The sequence below is a fragment of the Poecilia latipinna genome, unplaced genomic scaffold, assembly GCF_001443285.1.
Source record: "Poecilia latipinna isolate Pla-1442-1.1 unplaced genomic scaffold, P_latipinna-1.0 Scaffold1171, whole genome shotgun sequence".
Lineage (NCBI taxonomy): Eukaryota > Metazoa > Chordata > Actinopteri > Cyprinodontiformes > Poeciliidae > Poecilia > Poecilia latipinna.
The window spans coordinates 26766-51146 of record NW_015113787.1 but is presented as its reverse complement, the minus strand read 5'-3'; the positions used below and the strand labels follow the sequence as shown (position 1 = coordinate 51146).

Here is a 24381-nt window from a genome sequence, read left to right as displayed (position 1 = left end):
TTTAAACAGCAGATTGAAGTGGGTAACAGTTGTAATTTCTCTAACTGGCCAGTATTAAATTCAACTGCAGTATTACACGGAGAGCTATTGTAATTTTTAGTATGCGAGGAATACATAGTTACTGTATTACAACTGTGTCTAATCATTGAGCAATAAACCTGATTTCAATGTTGAGGCAACACAGGGTTTACTCCAGGAAGCGTAATAACGATGGTGCTAGGTCAGTCATCCAGCAGCCAGCCGTGTTTTTGAGTTAAAAAATGTTTAAGGTGGACAGAAAATTTGAGAATATGACCAGGTAATTTTGTGCTATTGGAAAACATTATTAACAATGCCTAAAATGTTTGCCGTAACAAACATTTTGTTATGTTTGTCATGGCAAACATAACAAAATAAAATGCAATTGAAATAAACATACATTTTTTGCACTTCGGTTGTAGACAGGAGTCACAGCTAACTCTAAGCATAGTCCAGATTTAGCAGGAGATATTTTGTCTAAATTTAGAACACATTTAGACCAAGCAGTTTTGCCCTCCTTGGTTCATTTTAATATCACCAATTCAAACTCCACAAAATAAAGTTTATCAAGTAAAGTCGCGATGACAAGATTGCTTTCTAGGCATCATCAGAGAGGAAGTTGATTGAACTGCATTTTCCAAACCAGAACTGCTGCACTCTCATACTGTAGGAACTTTCAAAGTTAACTCACCAAATTGCCCTCCCAACACAGAGATGATGCTGTGCTGACAGGATGTATCTAGATAGATGAACGCCACGGTTACATTTTTGTTGGGTGATAGTAAATGTACATGAAATGTCCTGATTTTATTTCCATGTTGTGGTTTATTGACTGTTTACTTGAGTAAATTGCTGGATTAAAATAATATGCCTGTATTTTTAGCCTCGTTAAAAAGAGTGTAAAGATCTAGGCTTAAATTGGAATTTAAAAGTGAACGTTTATAAGATGTCTAAAGGCTTTAGAGTCATATGTTAGTGGTAGTGAGGAGCACAGAAAACAGCTGGATCAAAATCTGAATGTATCTGTTGCAATCACATGCTTTTAACCAAATGAGCTACATGTCTGCACAAGTTTTGAGGCACAACTAAGTCCAGAACTTTTCATGTGTTTCGGCCATTGTTTTGTTGTCCTTCCTGTATAACTGCCAACCTTTTTTAACACGTAAAACTTAAACTAAATTCTCTGGATGCCTAAGAGACCTCCTGTCAGACACGTAACACTTCCACCTAATGAGAGCAATTCACAGAGACGACCTCAATGGCTGATGGGACTGTAATCTTTTTGGTTGTAAATGATGGTTCACACTGAGCACATCATGGTTTGTCTTTGTAAAATGAACTCGACATCTACTCAGGAGATATCTAGACATCTTTTCGTCAAAGCAAAGCCTGTGCAACTCAAACTTTAAATCGTAAAATGTCCCGTTTCCACCCGCCAATATAACAGTGATATCTAAGTAAGTCTTTACATTCTCCATTTTTTTCATTACAATCCATGATTTTCTCAATTTTAGCTCCAATATAAAGAAATTCAACATCAGAGCATCATATTATTCACACAAAATAATTAATTAGCTGGTTTCACTTTGTGTTTCCTGACATTTCTCTATTGTTTAGGATTTCTTTATGGTTTTCATGAATACCTTTTACATTGTGTAGGACTTTTTAAATAAACCTGTAGTAGAGCACAACTCCCTGGTCACAAGATGGTATACATGCAGACAAGATTTCTGAACTCTTGTTTGAACACCACCTGAATTTAAATATTTTGCTATGTGACATGCTTGGCTGCAATTTGCCTGGGCAACATGCTTAGTATATGCTGCGATTCATAGACTTACAAAGCAGCTTTTTGTGCAGGCACCTGATTAAAGCTCTTCAGAAGTTGGGTACCACAACAAAATGGCAGAACCAGATCAAAGTACAGAGCGCCAAGGAACAACTTCTTAATGCTCCATGCAAGCGTCATCAAATGCACAACAACATATAGGTTTTCTAGACTGCATTGTAAGTATAGAATTTAGCAGGGGGTGTGGGGGGATGTTGGGACGAAGCTCCCAACATCCATTACACAGGTTACCATAGAGACAGGCCAGTGAGAGCAGGCCCAACTAGGAAACAGCAAGAATTGTCTGGAATTCAATCTCTGTGCTGGCTTCAATCTGCAAGGTCATTCATTCATTCTGACAATGACTGCTCAGCCGATGAACACCTCCTTCTCATGATAATCAACAAAACATCCAGCCGCAGAGGACAAAGTCTCACAGCCAGGCTCTGCTACAGTGATGGAGAATTCAGGGAAAAGCAATGGATGGAAATGTGCTTTATACAACATCTTAGGAGACATTAGCACTGGAAAAGTACGGCGTCTGCCACTGAGCGCCGTCTGCGGCTTAATCCCTATCAGTTATTTGCCACAGGCCCCCTCAATAATCCCTTACGCAATAAATGGACACAATCTTGCATGGTGGTTGATCTAATGTCAGAGCCAGATGATTATGATTAATGAGGATTCCTTATTGTTCCTTTATGAGTTTCAGCACAAGCTGGACTGAGGGAGATACCATTTTATATGGAGTCGGTGTCAATAAACAGCGCCGACCAAGGGCTGCCTCGGCTCCGAAAAAGAAAAAGAAAAAAAAAAAAAAAAAAAAAAGCCGAAAAAAAAAAAAAAAAAAATTTCGAAGCCGTATTTTATCATTCCGGCCAGAGGGGAAAATCCATTTTGGGGGACACACATATCGTAGCTCCTTGATGCGGTAAAACATATTCATACCTGTAATTCTCAATTTTGGCAATTCTTGATTCGTAAATTCATCTTTTCATTTTAGCCCTTTTTTTCATCCAAAGCCAGCCAACCATTGGCTGGTTCTCTTTCGGTACGGGAACGAACCCCAAGATGTCGCCCTGGTGTTTTTCTTATGGATGTGTTTCCATTTTCTTTCCCTTCTCCTTCATCTAACACTCCCTTTGCTTTCCCCCTGTTTTCGTACACACCCAGGCAGCCATAATCCCTCCCTGTAGAAGCTACTGTGGCCAGTACGTGAATGCAATAAACTGTATCAATTTTCCACCATTGATTGTAGATATACTAGACGGGTGCACAAAAATTCTGTGCTTAGTAACAGCAATGTGCAGTGCTGCACAAAAATGCAAAAAGAGCATGAGTTGTAAAAATTAATCATTATTTGAAGAGCAAAAGGAAATCTGATACCAACGTTATTTATGTAGGATCTCCTTTAACATTGTGCTTTTGTACTTGCTAAATTAACTGTCTTAATTATCCTAAGCCAAGATCTATAAACTGCATTTCGGAAATAATAAAACTGATCAAATTAATGTGAAAATATTTTGAGGACAGGATAGGTTTCGAGCGACGCATGACTTAAAAATAATCTTGATGCAAAAACACAATGCATGCTCCAGGTGTCTAATTTTGCCATTTGAACACCTTTTCATTCATTCAAGCCAACGTGAACTTGAAAAATATGTTCACAGTGGGGGAGGGGGAAAGGGTTAAACCAAGTGTCCATTATATTAAAGACGTCACTTATTACTAAGGGCCACAGTGGAAGTAAGCTGACAGGATGAGAACTGTTTTGCATTACAAAAAAAAAAACAAAAAAAAAAAAACAATAATTTGATGCAATTCAGTTCATCAAAACTTTAAAGAAAAAAACTCAATTTATCAGTGCATTTACGGTTTTATCTGTGACATAAAGCCCACTAACAACATTGGGGTTTCGTTTGGCTCAGAATGTGCCTCTGAAGGCCATAAAATGTGTATTTTTGCAGGAGAGCTTGAGGGATTTATCAGTTCAAGCCTCGCCCGTCTCTCTCCCTCTCCATCAGGGGTGTCAAGCCTTTTGACAACCGTACAAAATCCATTCCATGTGGGTCACAGGTGACCTTCCGTACTCCCTCCTTCAGTCATTTAGCAGTCTGGCACTAATTTGTTGTTTTTTTTTTGTTTTGTTTTGTTTTGTTTTGCTTCTGCTTTCTGCATAAGGTGACAGATATTTAAGTGGCAGGTTAAAAACTTACCATTCAAGATGCTCTGGAGGAAGATAAAAGCCAATATCCACATGCCCTGCTCCGTTCAATCCCCCTAAAGCTATGCTTTCTCGTCTTCCTCCGACCGGTGCCTCCCTGGGTTTCTCTTCAGTGCGCCTAGTGTAAGGTTAAACATTTGCGTGTGTCTTGAAGCGAACCAGTCCGGGTCTCTATACTTTTTTAATTGAATTTTTTTTCCTTTCCTACTTTTGTTTCGCGTCGCTGACCTATGTCTTTTCTTTTCTTTTATTTTTTTATTTTGCGCTTGGACAGAATGAGGCTCTGTGATTTTCTTGGGGAGAGCGCTGCGCGCAGACTCTCCTCTTGTGCTCCGCGTCTTGCTGCTTCTCCCTGTTATTCAAAGGGGATGATGAAGTGGTAAAGCCCAGGTGTGTGTGATGCTGAGTCAGAGCCGGGTCCTGGTGCCAGAAATTATTTCCCAAATTAGCCCCGAGCTAAATCTCCAAAGCAAATAAGAAGAAAAAGGAAGAAGTAGAAGAAGAAGAAAAAAAAAACGTCAAAAGCTTCGATTATCTAATTTAAACAAAAACTCTCGGTTCATCCTTGAGGGGGAGGGGTAAAAATTAGTTTCAGACAATTAAAAATAGTCCAACTAATAGAGCAACGAAGCAAAAAAAGTGGAAAGAGGATAAGACAATGAAAAAGACGCTGTTTTTTTCTGACTCCAAAGTCACACCATCTTCACCGCCTCTTTGCGTCCAGCAAGGAGCGACCAAGCGCATCTTCCCCGCTGTCGATCTCTAATCGCAGCCTCACCGAGTCTCTGAGCATTACACAGAATAACTCTCTCCCCCTGCCCCTGTAGACGCTTTAATTCCTCATTGCCTTAAAGGAGCAGAGGCGGCTACCGGTCCGTCTTGAGGGCAGGACACCAGGAGGAGGAGGTGTGAGAGAACGCGCCGAGCGGGGCATTTGCATTAAGGAAATAAGGCACCTGACGCACCGAGGCGCCAAGGATTTTTACGCACGGGGTTTCATCAGCTCACGGAGAAGGCGGTGTCTGTTTCTGTGCAGGTGTACTCATCATCCAGATGTGGCACTGATTGATCTAGAATTCCAGGGTGTGTTTTCTTTTTTCTTTATTTATTTTACCCCAGGGGCGTCTCCGTAAAGTTTTTTCCAAGGGGTGTCTTGATGAGGGACACCAATAATCAAGAGCTGGCGCACAAAATAGTATTTCTATGGAGAAACTAAAATGTATGTTCAATCATGACATAAGGGGGGGGGAAGAACATTCTGTGTAGGTTTTTATAGTTCTGTCTAGGTCATATCTCCAAAAGTCAGCTGATTATTTTATGTGGTTTAGTTCTGGAGCTACTATCCTGCAACTTTTAGATGCAGTCTTTCTCCAACACACCTGAATCAAATGAATAGCTCCTTGCCAGACCTCTGTGGATGAGGGAATTCAGTGATATGATTCTGGTGAGTAAAAGAAGAAATGCTTGTAAAATGATCTGGATCTAGAGGACTGGACATGGAGCCCCAGTTTTAGGACTTGCATTTTTAGCCCTTTTATGTCAGTAATATAAGTGCTTTGCTGAGAGACATGAGGAAAATAAGCAGAGGAACAATGAAGTCAAGAGCAGATCCAGCAAAGCACAAACAAAAATCAGGAGCTTAACTACTGAGGCAGGGGTGGAAAATGAAAATGGAACTAGGTGAACAAATAAGAAGAGATGTGCTACAGCGGTGGCATAGGGCCAGCAGGAAAACTGAGAGAGGGGAACCATTTAACACAAAATGAGCTGGAATTTTGTCTACATCAGACTACCACACTGTCCTTACTTTCAGCTAATTCCTCGAGGCGAACACTGAAATGTGATCCTCATCCGCTTGGTTCATCCAGCTTCACCCTTCGCAGTAAAACTGTGACAGTGCACGTGTTTGTGCCAAAAATATCTGGAATAGCCATGTCAATTCGGTGTACCAAATGAGTGCACTGCTCTCTTATACATGAACACATGCAGAATGCATATGGGTAGAACTGAATGAGCTCTGCAATGTTTTGTAGCAACAACAAGACTCAGACTAGATTTATTTTTGATAAATATATAACATTACCCAAAAGAAAAATGAAACAAAATGAAACACTATTTTACAAACCAATAATTTACCAAAAACACTTACCCATCCTATAAGTCTGAATCTGAAAATGAAGACAGAGGGAAACTCACAGATAGAAGCGTCTCCCGCTTGGCAGCAGCTCACTAATTTGTTTGAACATTGTGAATTTAAAGCGATGTACGAGCCAAGAGTCAGATGAAGTGTTCTGATAGGTGAAAGCTGTAAATAACTTGCTGATTTTGAGTTACTTTTTTCTCCTTGTTAATTTTCTTTTGCAATAATTTCACATCTTTTCAACTGGGGCTCAATGAAGCTTGGGAAAGGAACAATTTAGATCAGATCCCAGTGTTGACAAATCAAACGACAACAAAACAATTTCTGATCATTTCCGATGGAGCTGAATGGAGAAGGCCCTCATCAGCAGCTTACTCCTCAGGATAAACAAACACCCTTTCTAACACCCCTTCGTAGAAATGCAAACCCTCATAAACAATTAATGCACATTTTTGTGCAGCTGGAAGACAAAATATGGGAATGTTATTTTATTTTACTCAACCGCACTCTTAAATATTTTTTTAGGAAAACACAAAGAAAATGCAGTGTTCAGTCACAGCCTGAAGAAAAGGGGGTTAACAAACAGTATTTGCAGCCCTAAAGGCACTTATACGCACGCGCGCACACACACACACTCTGCACATCGCCTCCCTGAACCCCATAATCCAACCCGCCACCACCCCTCCATTTTAATGCTTGCCTTGAAGTCAAGGGTATTGCTGTGGAAGGCTGCAGAAGCCTTGTGGGCCTGTCCACACAGCCGGGTTACACTGAATGTGATTTAACCAGCAGCACAGTTTGCAGCTTACTCCCTATCCCACATGACAGGACGCTACTGAGAGTCAAATCTCCAGGCGACTCATTTTATTTATGTGCTTATACCTGACCTGAGAGGACAGGTTTTTTTTGTTTTGTTTTGTTTTGTTTTTCTTGTTTTGTTTTGCTTTTTAATTCTGAATGTGGAAAAAAAAAAAAACAAGAGCAAGACGAAGATGGTGATAGATTTTCACACAGATCACTCAAAGGGCTAATGTGTGTGTTTGCTGCAGATGTTGGATAAATTCTGTGGCCGTGGTGAGTGCAGGTGTTGTGCTCAGTGCTCTTTCCTGTTCAGTTGGGGCTTCTTGTCTACAATATCTGCCCACTTGTCTGCCTGGCTCTCTTCACGCCGGCGCAGCAGACAAACAGGAGTGCCGCTCTGCATTTGCTGATGTCTGTACCAGAACACACTGTTCCAGAATGCCTCAAATGCTTTTTTTTTTTCTTTGTTGTTTTCCTTCTTTTTGATGTTTTTCTTCAGATGTTCAAATAGGACATTTCCTTTATTAAAATAAAGAAAGAAAATACTCCCCGATTTTTTTTTTCTTGCCTTTGTTGCTCCAGAATGCATGTTTAATTGAGTAAGAGGATAGAGTAACTTGCTTATTTGCTTAAGCTGTACGATAAATCCAAATAAGTTTAAGTCTCTGTGGTGCTAAGGAGAAAACACTGGTGAATCAGGGCAGTGGGTCAGAGATCCTGCCTCAGTCACTTAATGGGGGATTAGCATCAGCGTGCTACTGCTTCAGCTCTAAACTGTTATGAACATACAAGTAAGTTCGTCAAGAGATGCTAAAATTTGAATTTGATATATGTGGATGTTTAAATGTCAAAATTCACTGTTGGTGTTGCTGAATTTTCATAAAATAATAAATAAATTAATCAAGAGCTTTTGTTTCCAATAGGAGCTTTTACCCAGGGAAAATTACCAAAGGGCCTCTGTGTTCCTAATTTCTCTGTTAAGGACTACATGTACGTGATGCATGAAAAAGAAAGTTAAAATAACAAATGTGACACATTTTTCCATAGTTCACCCCCTCAGCAGTGTTAGGAGAATTAAAATTTGTTTTCTTCTCAACTAAAGGTGACATTCACAGCCTGCGACGGCAAACAAGCTCAAAAGATGGAAGACGAGAAAGATCTGAATGAGGGTTCAAGGGATTGACTGAAGGATCCGTGGCATTAGAGCGTGCCATCTGACATTTTCAGAGAAATTAAGCATCAGCGTAATGTAGCTCAGCAAACAGGATTTCATGAGAAGATGAACTGCATAAATTTGGAGCAATAAATGAAGCAACGCAAATAAAAGAGGCTATGTTTGTTTGCATGAGACTGTAAAACTAATGCTATCAGGCATGGAGTCACACAGCCGAATTAACATTTCCTGGGGGTGATGTGTTGTGTGTACAGTATATACAGTCTCCCCCCACCAGTGCACACATGCATCAAGCATATAACTTCTCTCAGTATAAGAGTGTGTTTGACAGCAAACAGGTGTTGACATCAACATCAACCAGCTGACCTTACAGCAAGCAGATGTCATTTACTGAGAATAATTAACTAATAATAGGATACTCTGAATGTCTATTTCCAGTGATTATTGTCTTATTTTGTCACCTTCCTAAAATAATAGGCTATGTTCTTTTTTGTTTTGTTTTTTTGCCAAAAATGATTTTGGCAAAAAAAAAAAAATCACCTCTTTTTGAATTATGATGGCAAAAAAAATCATTTTGGTAAAAAAAAAATGACTAAACCCATTATTTAATGGAGATGACGATTTGTGGAATGACCCATGGCTGAAGCTTCAATGTTGACTAATGTTTGATTATGTCAGCTAATCTAATGTTAAAGAGCATAATTAGATAAATGACATGTTCTGATGCCCTTTGGTCACACCTGATTTTAACATGACATTCACTAAGGTGCAAACTAAGTCCTGAATCTCAAATGTTTTGCGTTGTTTGGTTGTTGTTTTTTTTAGGCCTCCAAAAAAGAAATGCTAAATGTGCTGGAGTCCATCACAGGAGTTAGCCCTGAAAGCACCTTCCCTGCAGTGAAACATTGTGGCGGCAGCATTATGCTGTCGGGATGGTTTTCTTCATTGGGGTTAGGGTTGGTGAGAAGACAAATGAGGCTAAAAACAGGGCTATTCTTGTTTTTAGCCAGTTACAAAAGACCAAAGGCTGGTGCAGGATAATAACTTTGAAAATACAGCCAGCGCCAGGAAAGGAATCTAATCACATTCACCTGTTAGAATGGTCCAGTCAAAGTCAAGACCTAAATACAAGAGAGAATCTTAGGTGAGACTTGAAAATATGTTTGCAGATGTTTCCCATCAGTTTCTCCTGAGCTTGAACTATTTTACAAAGTTAAATGGACATTTTCCACATTTTGAGGCAAAAGGTTGTTAGAGACTTAAAAAATAAAAAACAACACTGCAATCCTTGGGTTAGTACTGTAAAAACCTTTTACCTATAAATCAGCTCCTATAGTAATGCACGGATTGGAGTTGGTTTTTACATAAAATCCTAATGAAATAAATTGAGGTATGTGGTTCCATATGTGACAGAACATGAACGAAATTTGAGTGATAGGAAAAAAAATTTGTAGCACTGTACTTTTTGCAGTGTTGGTTTGAAAATTGTATTTAACAGACATTGGAGTTTGTTGCAGATAAAATGTTTATTTGGGAGGAACATCTTGCTAGAAAACAGGTGCTCATGTTTATCTCTTCCAACAGTCGAACAGCTGTACAACTGATGCGAAAGACAATACGTTAATTTTCACTCTGAAGGCAACAGCCATGACCTTGTGGCCAATAAGCTAAGTTATTCAGCCGTGAACCCTAACCCAATTATACTCAGGCACAGCTGAGAAGGTATAGACAATGTCGTATCTCTAAAAAAACAAGATGCAGTCAAAGGACCCAGCATGTGGTAAAATGGTAAGCAGTTCCTTTCAGCTCCCTGCCCCACCCCACTCCTGCTATGATGCCTAAACAGTGGTAAGAGATTGTGACAATGGGGCCCTGGGCTGCTGCAGACAGTACTGGCCTTGCTGTGTGGCCATGTGTGTCTGCAATGTGTGCGTGTGCTAACAGAAGACAAAAGAGCACATATGAGGCACTTCATGAGCCGAGGACATGAATCTGAATGCCAGCATTGAATCTGTTGGTACACTTTGTTTTAATTCCCACTTTTACTCTGAATGATGAAATTAGAACAAAGGTTGCCGTTGTGTTTTTACAAGTTCCTCTTGTATTGTTTATCTACTCATTACATGCTGAAGGAGAACAGCATGTTCTTATTCAATTTTTTATTGAATAAGAAAAAAGTGAGCAAGCTGCTGAAATGTGGGCAAATCAAACATGCTTTGATTTACTTGCATAAGGGATGCCGTTGTCCAGTCCTCATTATCCTTCAACTTTTAGATGCATCCCTTCTCTAAAACACCTGAATCATATGAATGCTCTTTATCGGGCCTCTCCAAAGCTAAACCACTGCGCTGATGAAGTCATTCAGTTGACATTGACGTGTTGCAGAATCGATGTATCTAAAAGTTGCAAGACACCATAGCACCGCAAAGAAACTATTCATCCTCAGGGAGAACATTGAAACTCCACATACCCTCCCCGGGAGGTAAATAACCCAAGTGCAGCACCAATATCTACCCAAGTTCTGTTACAGGGAGCAACTTAAATGTTAGTGTGTGAAATCCGGGGCACTTACGCTGCTTCTGTAGGATTTTAGATGTGAATTTGCAGTCGGGTGCTGCTGAATAAATGAAATTGACTAACTGATCATCTGCAAGTTAGCGCCTCTGTTTAAGCAGGATGTCTGAAAGTTGCTGGTTTGGAGCAATTAAAAGTATGTTAACACAATGCCGGAGAGAAAAGAAATCAGTAATGATCTTTAAAAAGCCATTCTTGCTGCTCGTCGATATGCCATGAAGTCTAATCCTTTTGTCTTCTTTACCATTGGAGACCTCTCAATATATGTCAATTTTTTAAAGGAGTTCCCCCAAAGGCCAGATAATGACTAGACAATCTTAAAATTCACAGTACACAATTTCATGTTAATAACAAACATCAGTTGATTAAGTAAAATACATTTAAAACATTCACTTAAGTATAAATGAAATGGATGTTTTATTTAGAAACATTAATTTAATTGACACACAAATATAGACTTGAGTGATTTGATGTTCATTATGATGTTGACCTGTCTTTTACAGCTATAACCGCTTCAGCTCTTCTGGGAAGGCTTTCCATAAGGTCCAAGATTATGTTTTATTGGTAAGGAAAGACACTGTTGTTAGACTAGGAGAGCTGGCTCACATTTTCCACCTTCGTTCGTCTGCATGTGATCTATCAGTTGGAGGTTACGGCTGTGCAGAAGAGTCAATCTCTTCCAGATCAGTCATCCGTTTTTGTGCTGTGGTGCACATATTGGAAGAGGTGTTGGCAAAAGCTTTTCTCACAAAGCTGGAAGCAGGATTGTCCAATATTTCCATTCTGAAAAACATAACCATAAACTTTAATCTAGGCAAAATGCCATCAGGCAAGCAAATCCCAAACTCAGACTCATACATTGGATTGTTATATAGACAAGCATGAGTTTTCATTGTGGATAGTCTGTCTGCACTGTTCTGGAGTCTACAGGTTGTGGTCTTTGTACTTGGTGCCAGATCAAGTTTGGTAATCTGTAGCTGCCGACTCTGCAGAAACTTGTTGACCTGACCCCACTCTGTCATTTTACATGACCTAAACTTTGTGGATGACTCGCTATTGTTCCTAATCCCTTCCGCTATGTGTTAATACCACAAACAGCTGACTGGAAAATCTAGTCGCAAGGAAATTTTATCCATTGGACTTTTTACACAGGTGTCATCCTATGATGGTACTGCACTGAAATTAAAAGAGCTCATGAAAGCAACTTTCACAAGTCTTTCACAAAATGTCTGCATGCCTTATACATTTATAGCCATCGATGTGATTGGAACACCTTCTTTCAATGACCTGGTTCATTCTTTTCCTTTGTTCGCTTTTGTCCGATCACATTAAATCATTGGTTTTGTTAAGATTATACACTGCCCAGTTTCCTTTGTTCTCTACCAAACTGTTAACTTGACATTATCTTGTCTTACCAGCTAAGTGTATAGCTGGTAAGACAATATTTATGTACAGTTGTGACATGCACAGATATTTTTATTTCTATCATCCATGTTTGTTAGTTCTTTCCAAGTCTACCAACCAGTTCATGTGAGTATGCCTATTCAAGTAACTTTGACTTAACATACCAGTTAATCTTTTGCAGACTTGTTATAGGCTACTAAAGTGGGCCATCAGGTTTAAAACTATACTGATGCAAACTAATTTTAACATTTTAAATAATTAATTATAGACGTTCTTAAAACAAGGTAATTACATCAGAGAGTACTCTGATGGGTCAGTTTTGCTGTTTCCCAAGTCAAGATAAAGGATGTGGGCTGGAATTATTTTAAAAAGGGGCAAAAGCAAGAAAGATTGATAATATTAACTATATTTTGTTCCAAACATACTTAGGGAGTTATCTGCACATTTTTTGTTCTCCCGTAGCAACATACCTCTGTCCAACAGCTTCCATCCGTATGGATTATTAAGCAAATTATGATTTGGTATTGTAGGGGCTTGTCAAAAATCCAATTTCTACTTTCCTAAGGATTCGCCAACACGATTGCTACTTCAACAAAATACTGTCCCTGGCCTGAAGAACTATTTTGTAGGGGGCGCACAAGAAAATTGTTCATTACCAGGCAACGTGAACAAATAAACTGTATTCCACTGCTGCAGAGAATTAATAATGGTATTACACTGAAACTTTGCTCACTGATCTGCTGTGATATTTCGCAAAGGTAAAACACATTTGACTTCGGCAGTCATTAACTTGTAGTATCAGCTGAGCAAAGTGCAGCTCTTCTGTCATTGTTGATTGAGTGGAACATAAACCAAAAAGGCTGGTATTTCTTATAAAAATCTGTAATCTGTAATTTGTCCCAATGATGAAGGACATTCTCCTTCAGCTGTGGATTCTTCCATCCTGTATCGTCTTCCCAGTATGTCACTGCCTCCCCACACCTGCTTGTGCACACATACATCCGTTCCTCCTTGTATGTCCCACTGGTCGACTCTTATTTTACCGGCGTGTGTGCTGGCGGGTGGGTTAATCCCTAAGGATGGGGCCACTTGTTTTGACAACTCCTGTGAAGACCAGTGTCTCTCACAACAAAACACAGACTGGCCAATCACCAGTAAAATGTCGGCCCTCGGCTCACTCTTCCGCCACCCAGAGGAGGATCAGGTTGCCTTTACAATATGCGGCCCATTAACTCAGAATAGAAACATCCTAAGCACAGCTATGATGATCCCCTTTGTTTGCTAAGACAATGACATTGATAAAAGACAAGCCACACTCGTGGCTCCTGATACAAGTGAGTGTAAGGTTACAAGTTGCCCAGTCTAGAGTGATGGGTCCCCTAAACAGACTTCTGTGTGGTATAGCTTTACACTGCACAGTCCCCTAGGGATGAAAAGACACCTGCAGGTCAATCAGCATTAGGACACATGCACGCTCTTTAAATTACAACCAAGAGGGCCGCCAACTGCGTCAAGTCAATCAGGTATTTTGAAGTCATCATGCCACAGGTACGCCTGACAAAATACTGAAAATGAGATGAATGTGTTCTGATGTCCATGTAAAGAGAATATAGAGGGGTTCTTAGTGTGGTTACATTGGCTGGTAAAATAAAAAAGATCAAGTGTGTATTCTGGAAAAAGAATCAAGCAGCTGTGGCTGCACTGTTATGCTATATATACCTGTATGGTAGAGCTTTTCACAAGATATTACATTATTATAAAAATTAAGAAAATGTATTTAGCTTACATATATTGTTTTATGATAAAAAAAAAAAATAAGTTAAATCATTTTGTGGAGTGAGACAAGAGTCAGGGGGGGAATTTAACTCAGGTGAATTTAAGTACCCTGGGCCTAGAAAGTCCCTTTGTGTGGTTTTATCAGTAGAACTACAGATAAAAATAAAATACAGAATAGTAATGTGTAAATTACGTCATAAACCTAGAAGTTAAATCAAAAATAGTTGAAACTAATAAAATCATAGTAGCATTTGAGTGGCAGAGCTTAGAAATAAATTCAGGATCACCTTATTATGAAATATAAAAACTTGTTATGAGATTTATATCCCATTAAAAACTAAATATCTTATCTTAGGGCAGATTTTGGTTTTATTATTACAATATATATAAAACGCTTCTGATTAAAATAAAAAATGAACAAGAAATGTTGTGTTAGCGAGATAAAACTCATCTTGTTATGAGAAACTGTTTTTTTTTTAACTATTAATTCATTCATGAAATACACACATACACATATATATAGCAGTGCTTGTAACACAGCTGCTTCAAAAACATATACAGCAGACTACCAGAAATAGTCATTGGTCTAACTATTCCTCCTGCAGACTAAAACCACTTAGGCCTTCTTTTTCAGTGTTGGAATTGAACCATCTCAGACAAACGTCCTTAGTCTCTCTTCCGTTGTCGCTTTCAGTGCCATTTTGGTCTCGAGGCAAATTCACCCTTGAGCTCATGCTGTCCCCTTCATCATGCAACAGTCCAGTCTTTCAAAACCCCTTTGGTAGACATAAATATATTAGCCAAATCAATGTTGAAGACGTAGTGTTCAAAGCGTATTAAAAAAGTAGAGACTTTTATTCCAGAAATTACAGTAATTCCAAATGGTAATCTGTTAAATTACCTGAAAATATGAGCACTTTAGAGGCAAATTGACCAGCAGGATTGTAAAGATAACAGATAAACTGATGATTGAAGCTCCTTTCTCATTTAAAAAGACATTTTATGAACACAAACTTGGATTGCATGGTGGCGCACTTGCTAGCTCTGTTGCATTGTAGGAAGAAGGTTTTGTTCAAGCCCTGTGACCCTACATAAATAAGAGGTTCGACAATAGGTGAAACGGCTAAAGATAGAAACTCACCTTTGTCCTGGTAAAAACTGGAAATCTACAAAGAACATTTTAATCTGTTTCATGTGTCTTTAGAATTAGCCAAGTAATGGTATATAGATGAATATGAACAAAGATCATCACAAATGGCAGGACTTCAGTTTGTCCAGTACTTTGTTGACAATGTCAAATTGTAGGAAACCACAGCCATAATTTGTCAGGCATTGGACAAATTGGATGCAATGAATGTAATCTGAATACAAATTCAAAAGCAACCCTTTTTTTATATATAACTTGATGTGAATCTCCATTCACACAAAATGCTGGTTTTAAATTTAAAAAAAAGTGTAGCACTTTTCAAAAGAAAAGCAAATGAGTGATGATCTAAATTCCCCCGAAAACCTTTCAAGAGAGCTGAAGTCATCACTATTTTATAAGGAATTTAAACTAAAATGGCTTGAGACATTGTGGAGTGTAATTGCAGATAATCTTAAAATAATTCTGTTAAATCACCATGAACAGAAATGACAGAACATAAAAGGTGTAGTGCCAGGAATTGGTTTAAACATATCTTGCTTTTATAGTAGTCTTGCACTATATTTCATACATTATAGTTTCCAATTTAATACAGCAATGTGCCACTGGAAAACCAAGAAAAACTCACCAGAGCAGAAAATACCAAATTCTGAAAGAATAGGGATTATTGTTTTTTGCAAAATATACTAACTGAAGTTGTGAAGAAACAATCGCATGCTTTAAATAGCAGTTCAAATAGCATCTGAATTCAAACTTTGTGTTTGAAGTCAGCTTGCGTACAGAGTAAATTCGAGCCGTTTTGGAGGCTGGGGAAAACTCGCAGCTGATTAACCTACCAGGCTTTATCGGCTTTTCACACACTTTTGTTATTGGTTTCGACCAATAAGATGAACATTGAAAGAAACACATGGCTACTTAACATTACCACCACAACGCAGTATTGCATTTTTTTTGTCCTTTGTTTTAGCCTATCTTCAAAGATGCTCTATATATGAACTGCTAACACAAATCAGTCTGAAAGATTAAATTTCCGGTCTGAGGAATGGACCACAGACTTTGCAATTCAGTAACCTTTCCCATCTCCCACAGTTCCTGCAGCTAACACCCCAGCCTACTAGAGCAACCCAAGCCAGTTTCCCATTGGTTAGCCCCAAGGCACAGAGGAGCATATCTGTAGCCAACCTTGACGTGCTAAACTAGGACGCTGAAGGGGACAGAAATGGGAGGAGAAGAGTGCAGGGGAGTGAGAGCGTATGGAGGAGGGAGAGAGTTTGGGGGGGGTGGAACCAAAAAAACGTAATGAAAAGCTGCTGAAGGTGTGGCAGGAATAAGGAAGTGAGGCTGACGGAGGAGGGGGGTTAAAGGAAAACGGGAAAGGGGGAGAGGTCGGGGGAATCTGAGTGAAGATGGAAAATAGAAGTACAGGGAGGGAGAGAATGGGGTGGATTTTGGTCATTTGTACTCTAGCTCCATCTGCGCCTGGTCTCTGTCTCCTCCTTTTCTCTGTTCAAAAAAAAAAAGGAAAAATCAATACGCCCACGCTCTGATATATCCCCACATAAACCGAATCATTAAAAATGTATAATCAAACACCTTCATCATCATTTTTTATCACCGTTACCATCATCGCGAATGACAACGGCCACAGACATCAGTATATCCTGGACACGGCTGTAACATAACAACCCAATCAATGACCTTCTAATTATTCCAGTGTCGCAGTCAATTGTCCAGTTGAAGCAGTTCTGCAGCTTTGACTCACGAAGCACACACGGAGGCAAGACGGCCTGCTGTCAAATGCACAGAGCACAACTGAAGCGGGGCTGTTGTAAGAAGAATATCTGACTTCTCAGCTTCACAACTCAATCCAACTCAGGGTCGCTGTGTTGCCTAGTAACGATGGCACACCACTGACCTTATCTATGTGGTCATAAAAATGTATGAAGGAGCCCCTCCTGACCCCCCCCACCACATTGCTGTCCAACCACCTCCTTTCTTCCTATCATTCAGGCCTTCCTACAACCACTCTACACCCCCTACTCTGGTGGGTGGGTGGTGGGAGGCTGAGATGATGCAGATTGCATACTATGAAACTGATAGATAGCTGTAAGAACAGAGGGACACAGTCAAGCGCAAAGGAGACTCAAGAGCGCTCTGCAAGGTGAGCTGGTGCACCAGCCCTCATCGCAATATTCATTCAGTGTGGTGTCTTCTCAGAGAAACAGAACTGAGTACGGGAATAACGTAGACACCCTCCAAATATTGCATGGCAAGTGTGTGAGAGCAATTTGCTGGTGAGAGATGAGGTGTACCTGATCTCCATTCACTCATGGGAACAAAGAGCCAGGTTCAGTGCGTGTAATTGGAAAAACCTTGGAGATGCCCATCCTAATGAGGGAGCAAACTCCAGGTGTCGCATCGGATGCAACCTCTGGGAGTCACACTGGGAATGTGACACACACACCTGCTCCATCTGTCGGTCCTGTGATAGATAAAAGCAACTCCAGGGATTCTCTTCGCAAGGCAAAGTGGAAATAAAAAAGGAAATAGATTGAAAATTTAACTGCATCCGAGAGATTTAAAAGAAAAAGTGTCCACACCACTAGACCAACACAAAATTGGGATATGTAAGGTATAACTAAACAAATTGTGCAACATCTAACAGCTCTTAGTACATTATGAACTTGATAATGAAATATTTTGTAAGATCACACTACAAATGCCCTGAATTTTTTCACTTGATCAAGTCCAAGGACTTCAGAGCACGTTATGCTACAATCCGTCCTTCATCGTTTCATACACACAATGATAGTAGTAAGCTAAGAAGTCATCTCACCCCCACCAGCAGGCAAGGTGGGTGAAGTATCTTGCCCAAGGACAAAATGAGCTGGACAGATCAGAGTTCAAGCCGACAACTCACCGGTTGTATTACAGCACAAAAGCCTACCCTCCTAACCATAATCTCTCATTTCACAGAAATGAAAACATTTACAATGTCCATCAAGAACAACTGTGGACAAGACGCCTCCATCTATGTTGCTCTGTTTACATCATAAACTCTGTTCCTCCAGGAGCAGAAAGGGATCTTTAAGGCCCCACTTAGTGGCGGAATTAAATTTAGGGGAACATGCCATTTCGCTCAGCCCATCTCACTCCAGTTATTAGACAGTAAAGCAATCAACATGGCGCCACGTGCCAATTCAAATATTCGCCCTTAAGCGTCCATCCTACGTAACATAGAAGTAGATCACATATAACTTTTGTGGGATATTTTACCATTTCATAAACTGATGTTTTCACTGAGAAATAATGAACAGGAATATCAGTTTGTCTTCAATCCTGTCGAGCCTCAGCAGACATCGTAGCTAAGGCTCAGGTTGCAGCATGGTTCATGCTGGGTGAAATGATCCACTATAATCTGCATTTGTAGTCCAGAACAAATGCAGATTGAGTAAATTGTATTAGTTTTTTACGTGACTATTCTTACAGTTAACAATTGTAAGTTATAGTGTGGGTATAACTTACTCTTAAATTTGCATTTACCGATGAACAAATATAATGAAGTACGTTTCAAGTATTTATAATTTAACTTGTCATAGTTGTTTTTCACAGCATATACAGCTCTGGAAAAAATTAAGACACCACTTAAAATGATCAGTTTTTCTGATTTTACTTTTTATAGGTATATGTTTGAGTAAAATGAACATTGTTCTTTTATTCTATGAACTACTGACAACATGTCTCTGAAATTCCTAGCAAAAATTTAGGATTTATTTTCAAAAAATGAGAAATTATTAAAACAATAAAAAAAGGCCATGCTTTCACATCTCACATAATGCAAAGAAAACAAGTTCATATTCATTTAGAAATGGTAATACTAATGTTTTAACTCAGGAAGAGTTCAGAAATCAATACTTGGTGGAATAACCATGAGGTTTTCAATGGGGTTCAGTGACGTGGTTTCTTAATTTGTTCCAGACCTGCATATGTAGATCATTCTAGCCTCATCCTAATATTTCTATTTTTTTTGTCTTTCAAATATTTTTTAGAACTTTATCTCCATATTTTCATTTTGTTAATTGATTTTAATATCTGTTCTTGGAGGGTCTAACCAAAATTTAGTTGTTTAATCTGACTAATGATGAAAAGAATAGATTTTATTTTGCAGGTTTCCATATCTCCATCTTAGTTAGTTCTTAGTCTACTCCACAATAGGCACCTGTGTGTATTCCTAAGTCACTCTAGTTGATTTAGACTGATTTCTACAAGTTGGGTTTTCACAGGTTCCATGTGGGCCTCGGTGTGAATGATTACAGGACCACTTCATTAAGCATATCCCACTCGAGAGCAGTGCCCTAACAGCAACACGGTAATGAGGATGTCCACAGCCTATCACCGCTCTCCCGCCCACAGCTACAGCAACATCTGCTCTGTTGCACCCAGAGCATCAGGTGGGATCCATGGTTTTTGAACAAACACTGAAAGCCCAAGTGTGTCTCCGTTTGTGTGTGCAAGCTGTGGAGTAACTAGGGAGACTGGTGCGGGTATGACTAGTGCCTTGAGGAGCGCAAATATGGGAATATGTAACTCCCACCACAGCCTTTTCAGACGGCAGCCTATGTGACTCATATGTGTCAGTAAGGCTTTTCCTCTGAATGAAAAAAAAACATATACAGATACCCTGCAGAGGGTAGAACTACCACCACAGGGGCAAGAGTAAGTGTGAATAGCCTGTGAGAGAGTGCTATTCCCTTCATCATGCTTCTGCCTGCCTCAAGACCGAGAGCACAAATTCATTTAAAAGTAACAATCTTAAAAGACACATTATCCAAATCATGTCTTCTTCATAAAGTTAGAATCATGCAGTGAGAGTGTCTCCATTAACTTACTGTCTGGTTACTCCATTTAAACCTCATCTACACGCTCATCTTTTCTCGTAGAATCAGATGTGAATGTGAACACCTTGTTAGAGAGCTAACATGTCTGGGAGGGAAAGAATTGGAAGCAGCTCATTATGAAAAGCAGGCTAGCTGCAGCATGTAAAGAAAATGTCAAAACCATAAGAGTAATAAACAATGGCTGTTATTTAAAATATGAAAGAGCAAATGTTTTTATCATTGTCTTAATTTGTAAATCAATTAGCAAAGAGAAAAGCTAAAGCTACAATTTATCTGTTTAAACATTTGAATAAACTGGTGTTAAAGCTAATTGACCCCATCCACCCTGCTAATAAAACAGTATGCTAGATTGGATCCCGAAATGAGATTTGCTTCGGAAACATGTGGACAATCTGCCCCACTGTGATCCCCATTTACTGCTCATCCAGCTCTATCATGTCTGTGCTGTAATTACGCCGCATCCTAAACGGCAGCAGATTCAGCAAATCTCTCATCGGCATTATAGACTTACAGTGATTGGGCTACGGGGCTGATTATCGTGAGGCTCAGAGACGCTAAAAGGACGGGGAGGTGGGGTGGATTGCTGGAATTACAATACTGTTTCCGTAGTCAAAATAGTGCTGAAAGACTTTTTATCATTCTGTATCATAACATAAAAATGTTCTTGAATAAAATCCGGTAAAAAAAAAAGAAAAAGATTTGCCTTCCAAAATCACCAAAATGGCAAAATCCAGATTGAAATCCAACTTGGAATCTGATTTGAAAATTAATTTTCTCCTTCCACATTCTGAGCTATTTTGCAATGAGAAATTGGTAGGAAGGAAAAGGTGGTTCTGCAAAGTTTTGATTCAGAGTGCCGATTACAAATCCATGCCACACTTTTCATATTTTAATTTGTAGAAAATCTAATTGAATTTTCTTCTATGTCACAATTATCCACTATTTTGTGTTGGCTTATCACATAAAATCCCAAGAAAACACATTAAAGTCAGGGGTTGTAACATGATTAAATCTAACAAGTTCTACTTTTGAAAGATTACATATGACCTACATTTCACCTCTAAAACATGGATTAATCCATATTCAGTGAGCAAAAACCTGCCCACTGCTAATATTAACATCTTGTGATGTTAATATTAGTCTTAATAGTTTAAACAGAAACAGAAACATGACTAATAACCACAGACAAACAGTCTCAAAGCCAAGCTAGACGGTTTGCATCTTTGTTCACATGGTGAAGACAAGAAGGACCTGGGAACATATGTGATAATGTAGAGTGCTCTCCTCCTCTTTATCAGCTCTAATGATCAGAGCTGTGAGGATTAGGTACCAGTGTCCCAGTAAAGAAGCTTTGTGATGCCAAATGTAGGACCACTGGCTCCCTTAATCTGCCTTATTTGTTCAGCCACAGATGCTACAGCTTCTTCAGATTGGATTAAATGCGCTAGAACGGTGTGGAGCGCCTTCCTGTGGCTGAAGGAGGAACTGCATGGGAGACGCTGGGTAGCAAACATAGGAAACAATGGAATAGCAGATAAAAGGCCTAAACATAAAATAGAACTCTGTATCAAAAGTCCTATGAATTAAAGTAATGAAGCAAAGCTGTGACAAAATTTATACTGGTTGACAAATTTGTTTGAATCAACATTAAAACAATGATGCAAACTTTGCTCATTTATGTCAGCCTTTAATACCAACTGTGGATAATCACCATTTTATTTCCTTATTGCGGAAGTAATTTTATAGGTTTTGCTATATTGCACTACGCAATAATGCATTTGAAGTCAGACATGATGTGTGCATGAAAACTCACCAAGCCTCTGACTCGTCAATTCATAACCTTTCCTTTTCTGAAAAGAGAAAAGAAATCTGAGGTTTGATTCTCACTGTCACCTACAAAGGAAGTCAGGAGACAAAAAGAGTGGAGAAATCTTGTCGCCACCGGACACTGCACACATGATCACCCACAAGATTCACGGTGCTTCCCCTGTTTTTATACTCTCGGGCTATGGAACTAACACAGCCAAAGGGATGAAGAAACAGGAATTGTACCTAATTGGGTCATTCACAAGACCCAGTGCATGACAGGCGGAGCACCGGAAACCTATCTGTCACAGTCTCTCCCCACGTTATACAAGTTGTCCAAACTATAGGGATTAACTTCAATGAGAGAAGTTGAAAGCATGTGACAGTGTATCTAGGGACTCATGCGGCTATCAGTGTGAGACACTGTTGTCTCTGTGCGAAACAGGCAGCATGGAGAAGGCCTGTAACATTGATCTCGCCTTACCACTGGGATCTTCTTCCTCTTTCTCTAAATGAAATGAAATGAAATGAAACTGTCTAAGGCAAAGCGGAAAGGAAGAATGTCTTCCTTTGTCGGCACATGGAAAAAAAAAAGGAATTCAGTTTCTGTTTTTTGTTGTGCAGATTAAATTGATGCGATGATGGAGAACATTTCCAACGGAAATGCAGTCGTTTACATGTGTTTATATGGAGCTAATGATTCTTGGATGTTATTTAAATAACCATCTTATGTGACTGTAACATGCTGTATTTCTATGGTTTGTTAGAAGTAATGAGATACCTCTTCAGAAAAATACATGTCATTTTTGTTGTGTTGTGAGTGTATTATATTTTCAAAACAATTGATAATGAAATGATAACCAAAGAAAAACGATTATGAAAACATTACCTTTAAAAAATACACTGCATTAAAAAGGTTAAAAGCACATATTATGCCTTACAAATAGATGAATCGCATTTTCTCATCTTACAGCTATAATTCTTCATGTATTTTAATAACATGCAACAAAGAATTCCATAATTGTAAAGCGAAAGGAAAGGTATACAAGGTTTTCTCCATTTTAAAATTCTTTTATACTCTCATATACTCTTTTATACTTTCAACAGTGGCTTATTTTATATTAGATCAGATAGAACTTTATTAATCTCTCATGAAGGTTCCTCTGGGTCTTCAGTTTCCAGCAGCAGCATACTGACAGAGAAAACTTTTTAATCTCCTGTAAAAAAAATAAAAAAACACTATTGTGACTTGAATGTTTATCCTTTCATCAGATTCTCCCATTTGATAGGAGACTCTCTACAGCTCCTCTAGGTATTCCTTTCTGACTGGATTCATAATTTAGTCGGACAGCCATATCTTGATAGGTTCAATTTGTGTCCAAAGTTTTCTATTTTTGTTTGATGCACTGATATAGTTTTGGATATTGTTCAATAACCACGTTTTAAACTTCTCCACAACTTTCTCCCCGACTTGTCTGCTGTGTTTCTTGGTCTTTGCGATTCTGTTAGTTCAATAATGTTCCCTAACAAACCTCTAAGGGCCTTCATAGAACAGCTGTAATTAGACTGAGATTACATTATACTCAGGTGGACTGTTTACTCAGTTTACTAATTAGCCGACGCCTAAAGGCATTTGGCTGAGGTGGGTTTACTTCATACATATCAGAGTAAAGTGGTATAAAAACAAATGCACATCACACTTTTCAGATTTTTATTTATAATTTTTTTAAAAGCATACATTATTTTCCCTCCAATTCACAACGACATATTACTTCTACTCTCAATGGAGAACAAATAATAACTCATAACAAGAAAGTTAGAATTATGACCAAATCTATACTGAATCATCAGTCATTCTGGTGGCTTATTAAAAATGCATAATATAATGCCAATTCTGTTTGCTTAATCTTTTCAATAACCAAGACAAGAACGTTTGATAGGCAGAAAATTTTAGTTTAACCATGCCAATCTCAATCTTACAAAGAGCTTTTTGCTCTGGATAGTCTGGATGATACATCTGTAAGGCTGTGTTGAGTTATGACAGATTTTTTTACATACATTTCTCAGTGACACATCCACTTTGCACCTACAAATGTATTTTAGACTATACACTTCTTCTATGGCCCAAATTACTCAATTAATATTATGCACAAATATGCTAACACCATCAGGAAAAAGGTTAACATTTAAAGAAAAACTTTGAATGGTGTGCTGAAAAAAACACAAGTAATTTGTAAATATTACTACTACTACCACTAAAAGTGATAATAGTTCATTTTACATTCACATACTTCATACATAATTTCTGATGTCTTAGTCTGAAATAAATATAAAAATGATACCTTAATCTTTTTTAAACTTTGTTTTGCCACTGAAATTCTTCACACTTTGATACAACCAAAGAAGCAGAGTATATTCAATAAGAAATGCTTTCAGTCAAGCTAAATGGCAAAAATCAAAAGAAAAGTCATTAAATCAAAGCCAACACTGATTTTGTTGTGTGCGTGCCCGTTGACACTTCATCTCCCGCAAACGGCAAACACAGTGTCCCGCATACGCAAAAACGTCAAACATATCTTCACACAGTGTTTTGC

The 24381-nt window shown here is 38.8% G+C and overlaps 1 protein-coding gene and 1 long non-coding RNA gene across 6 annotated transcripts in view; both read right to left on the bottom strand.

The window, feature by feature from the left end:
- Positions 1 to 5026, bottom strand: part of LOC106960257 (Down syndrome cell adhesion molecule homolog) — a 142900-nt gene extending 137874 nt beyond the window's left edge. For 3 of the 4 annotated variants that reach the window (XM_015053253.1, XM_015053252.1, XM_015053254.1), the window contains exon 1: positions 4063 to 5025. In XM_015053253.1, the coding sequence (XP_014908739.1) occupies positions 4063 to 4105 (43 nt within the window). In that variant the 5' untranslated portion in view covers positions 4106 to 5025. Of the gene's footprint in view, positions 1 to 4062 lie in introns of all 4 variants that reach the window. The other variant, XM_015053251.1, reaches the window with a different exon arrangement.
- Positions 5027 to 11159: 6133 nt separating this feature from the next.
- The window catches only part of LOC106960254 (uncharacterized), a 16712-nt gene continuing 3490 nt past the window's right edge, over positions 11160 to 24381 (bottom strand). Inside the window, exons 2-3 of one of the 2 annotated variants that reach the window (XR_001427533.1) lie at positions 22886 to 23004; positions 11160 to 11542 (exon numbers count right to left, since the gene is read on the bottom strand). This is a non-coding gene — a long non-coding RNA (uncharacterized LOC106960254). Of the gene's footprint in view, positions 11543 to 14415; positions 14716 to 22885; positions 23005 to 24381 lie in introns of those variants that run through there. The other variant, XR_001427532.1, reaches the window with a different exon arrangement.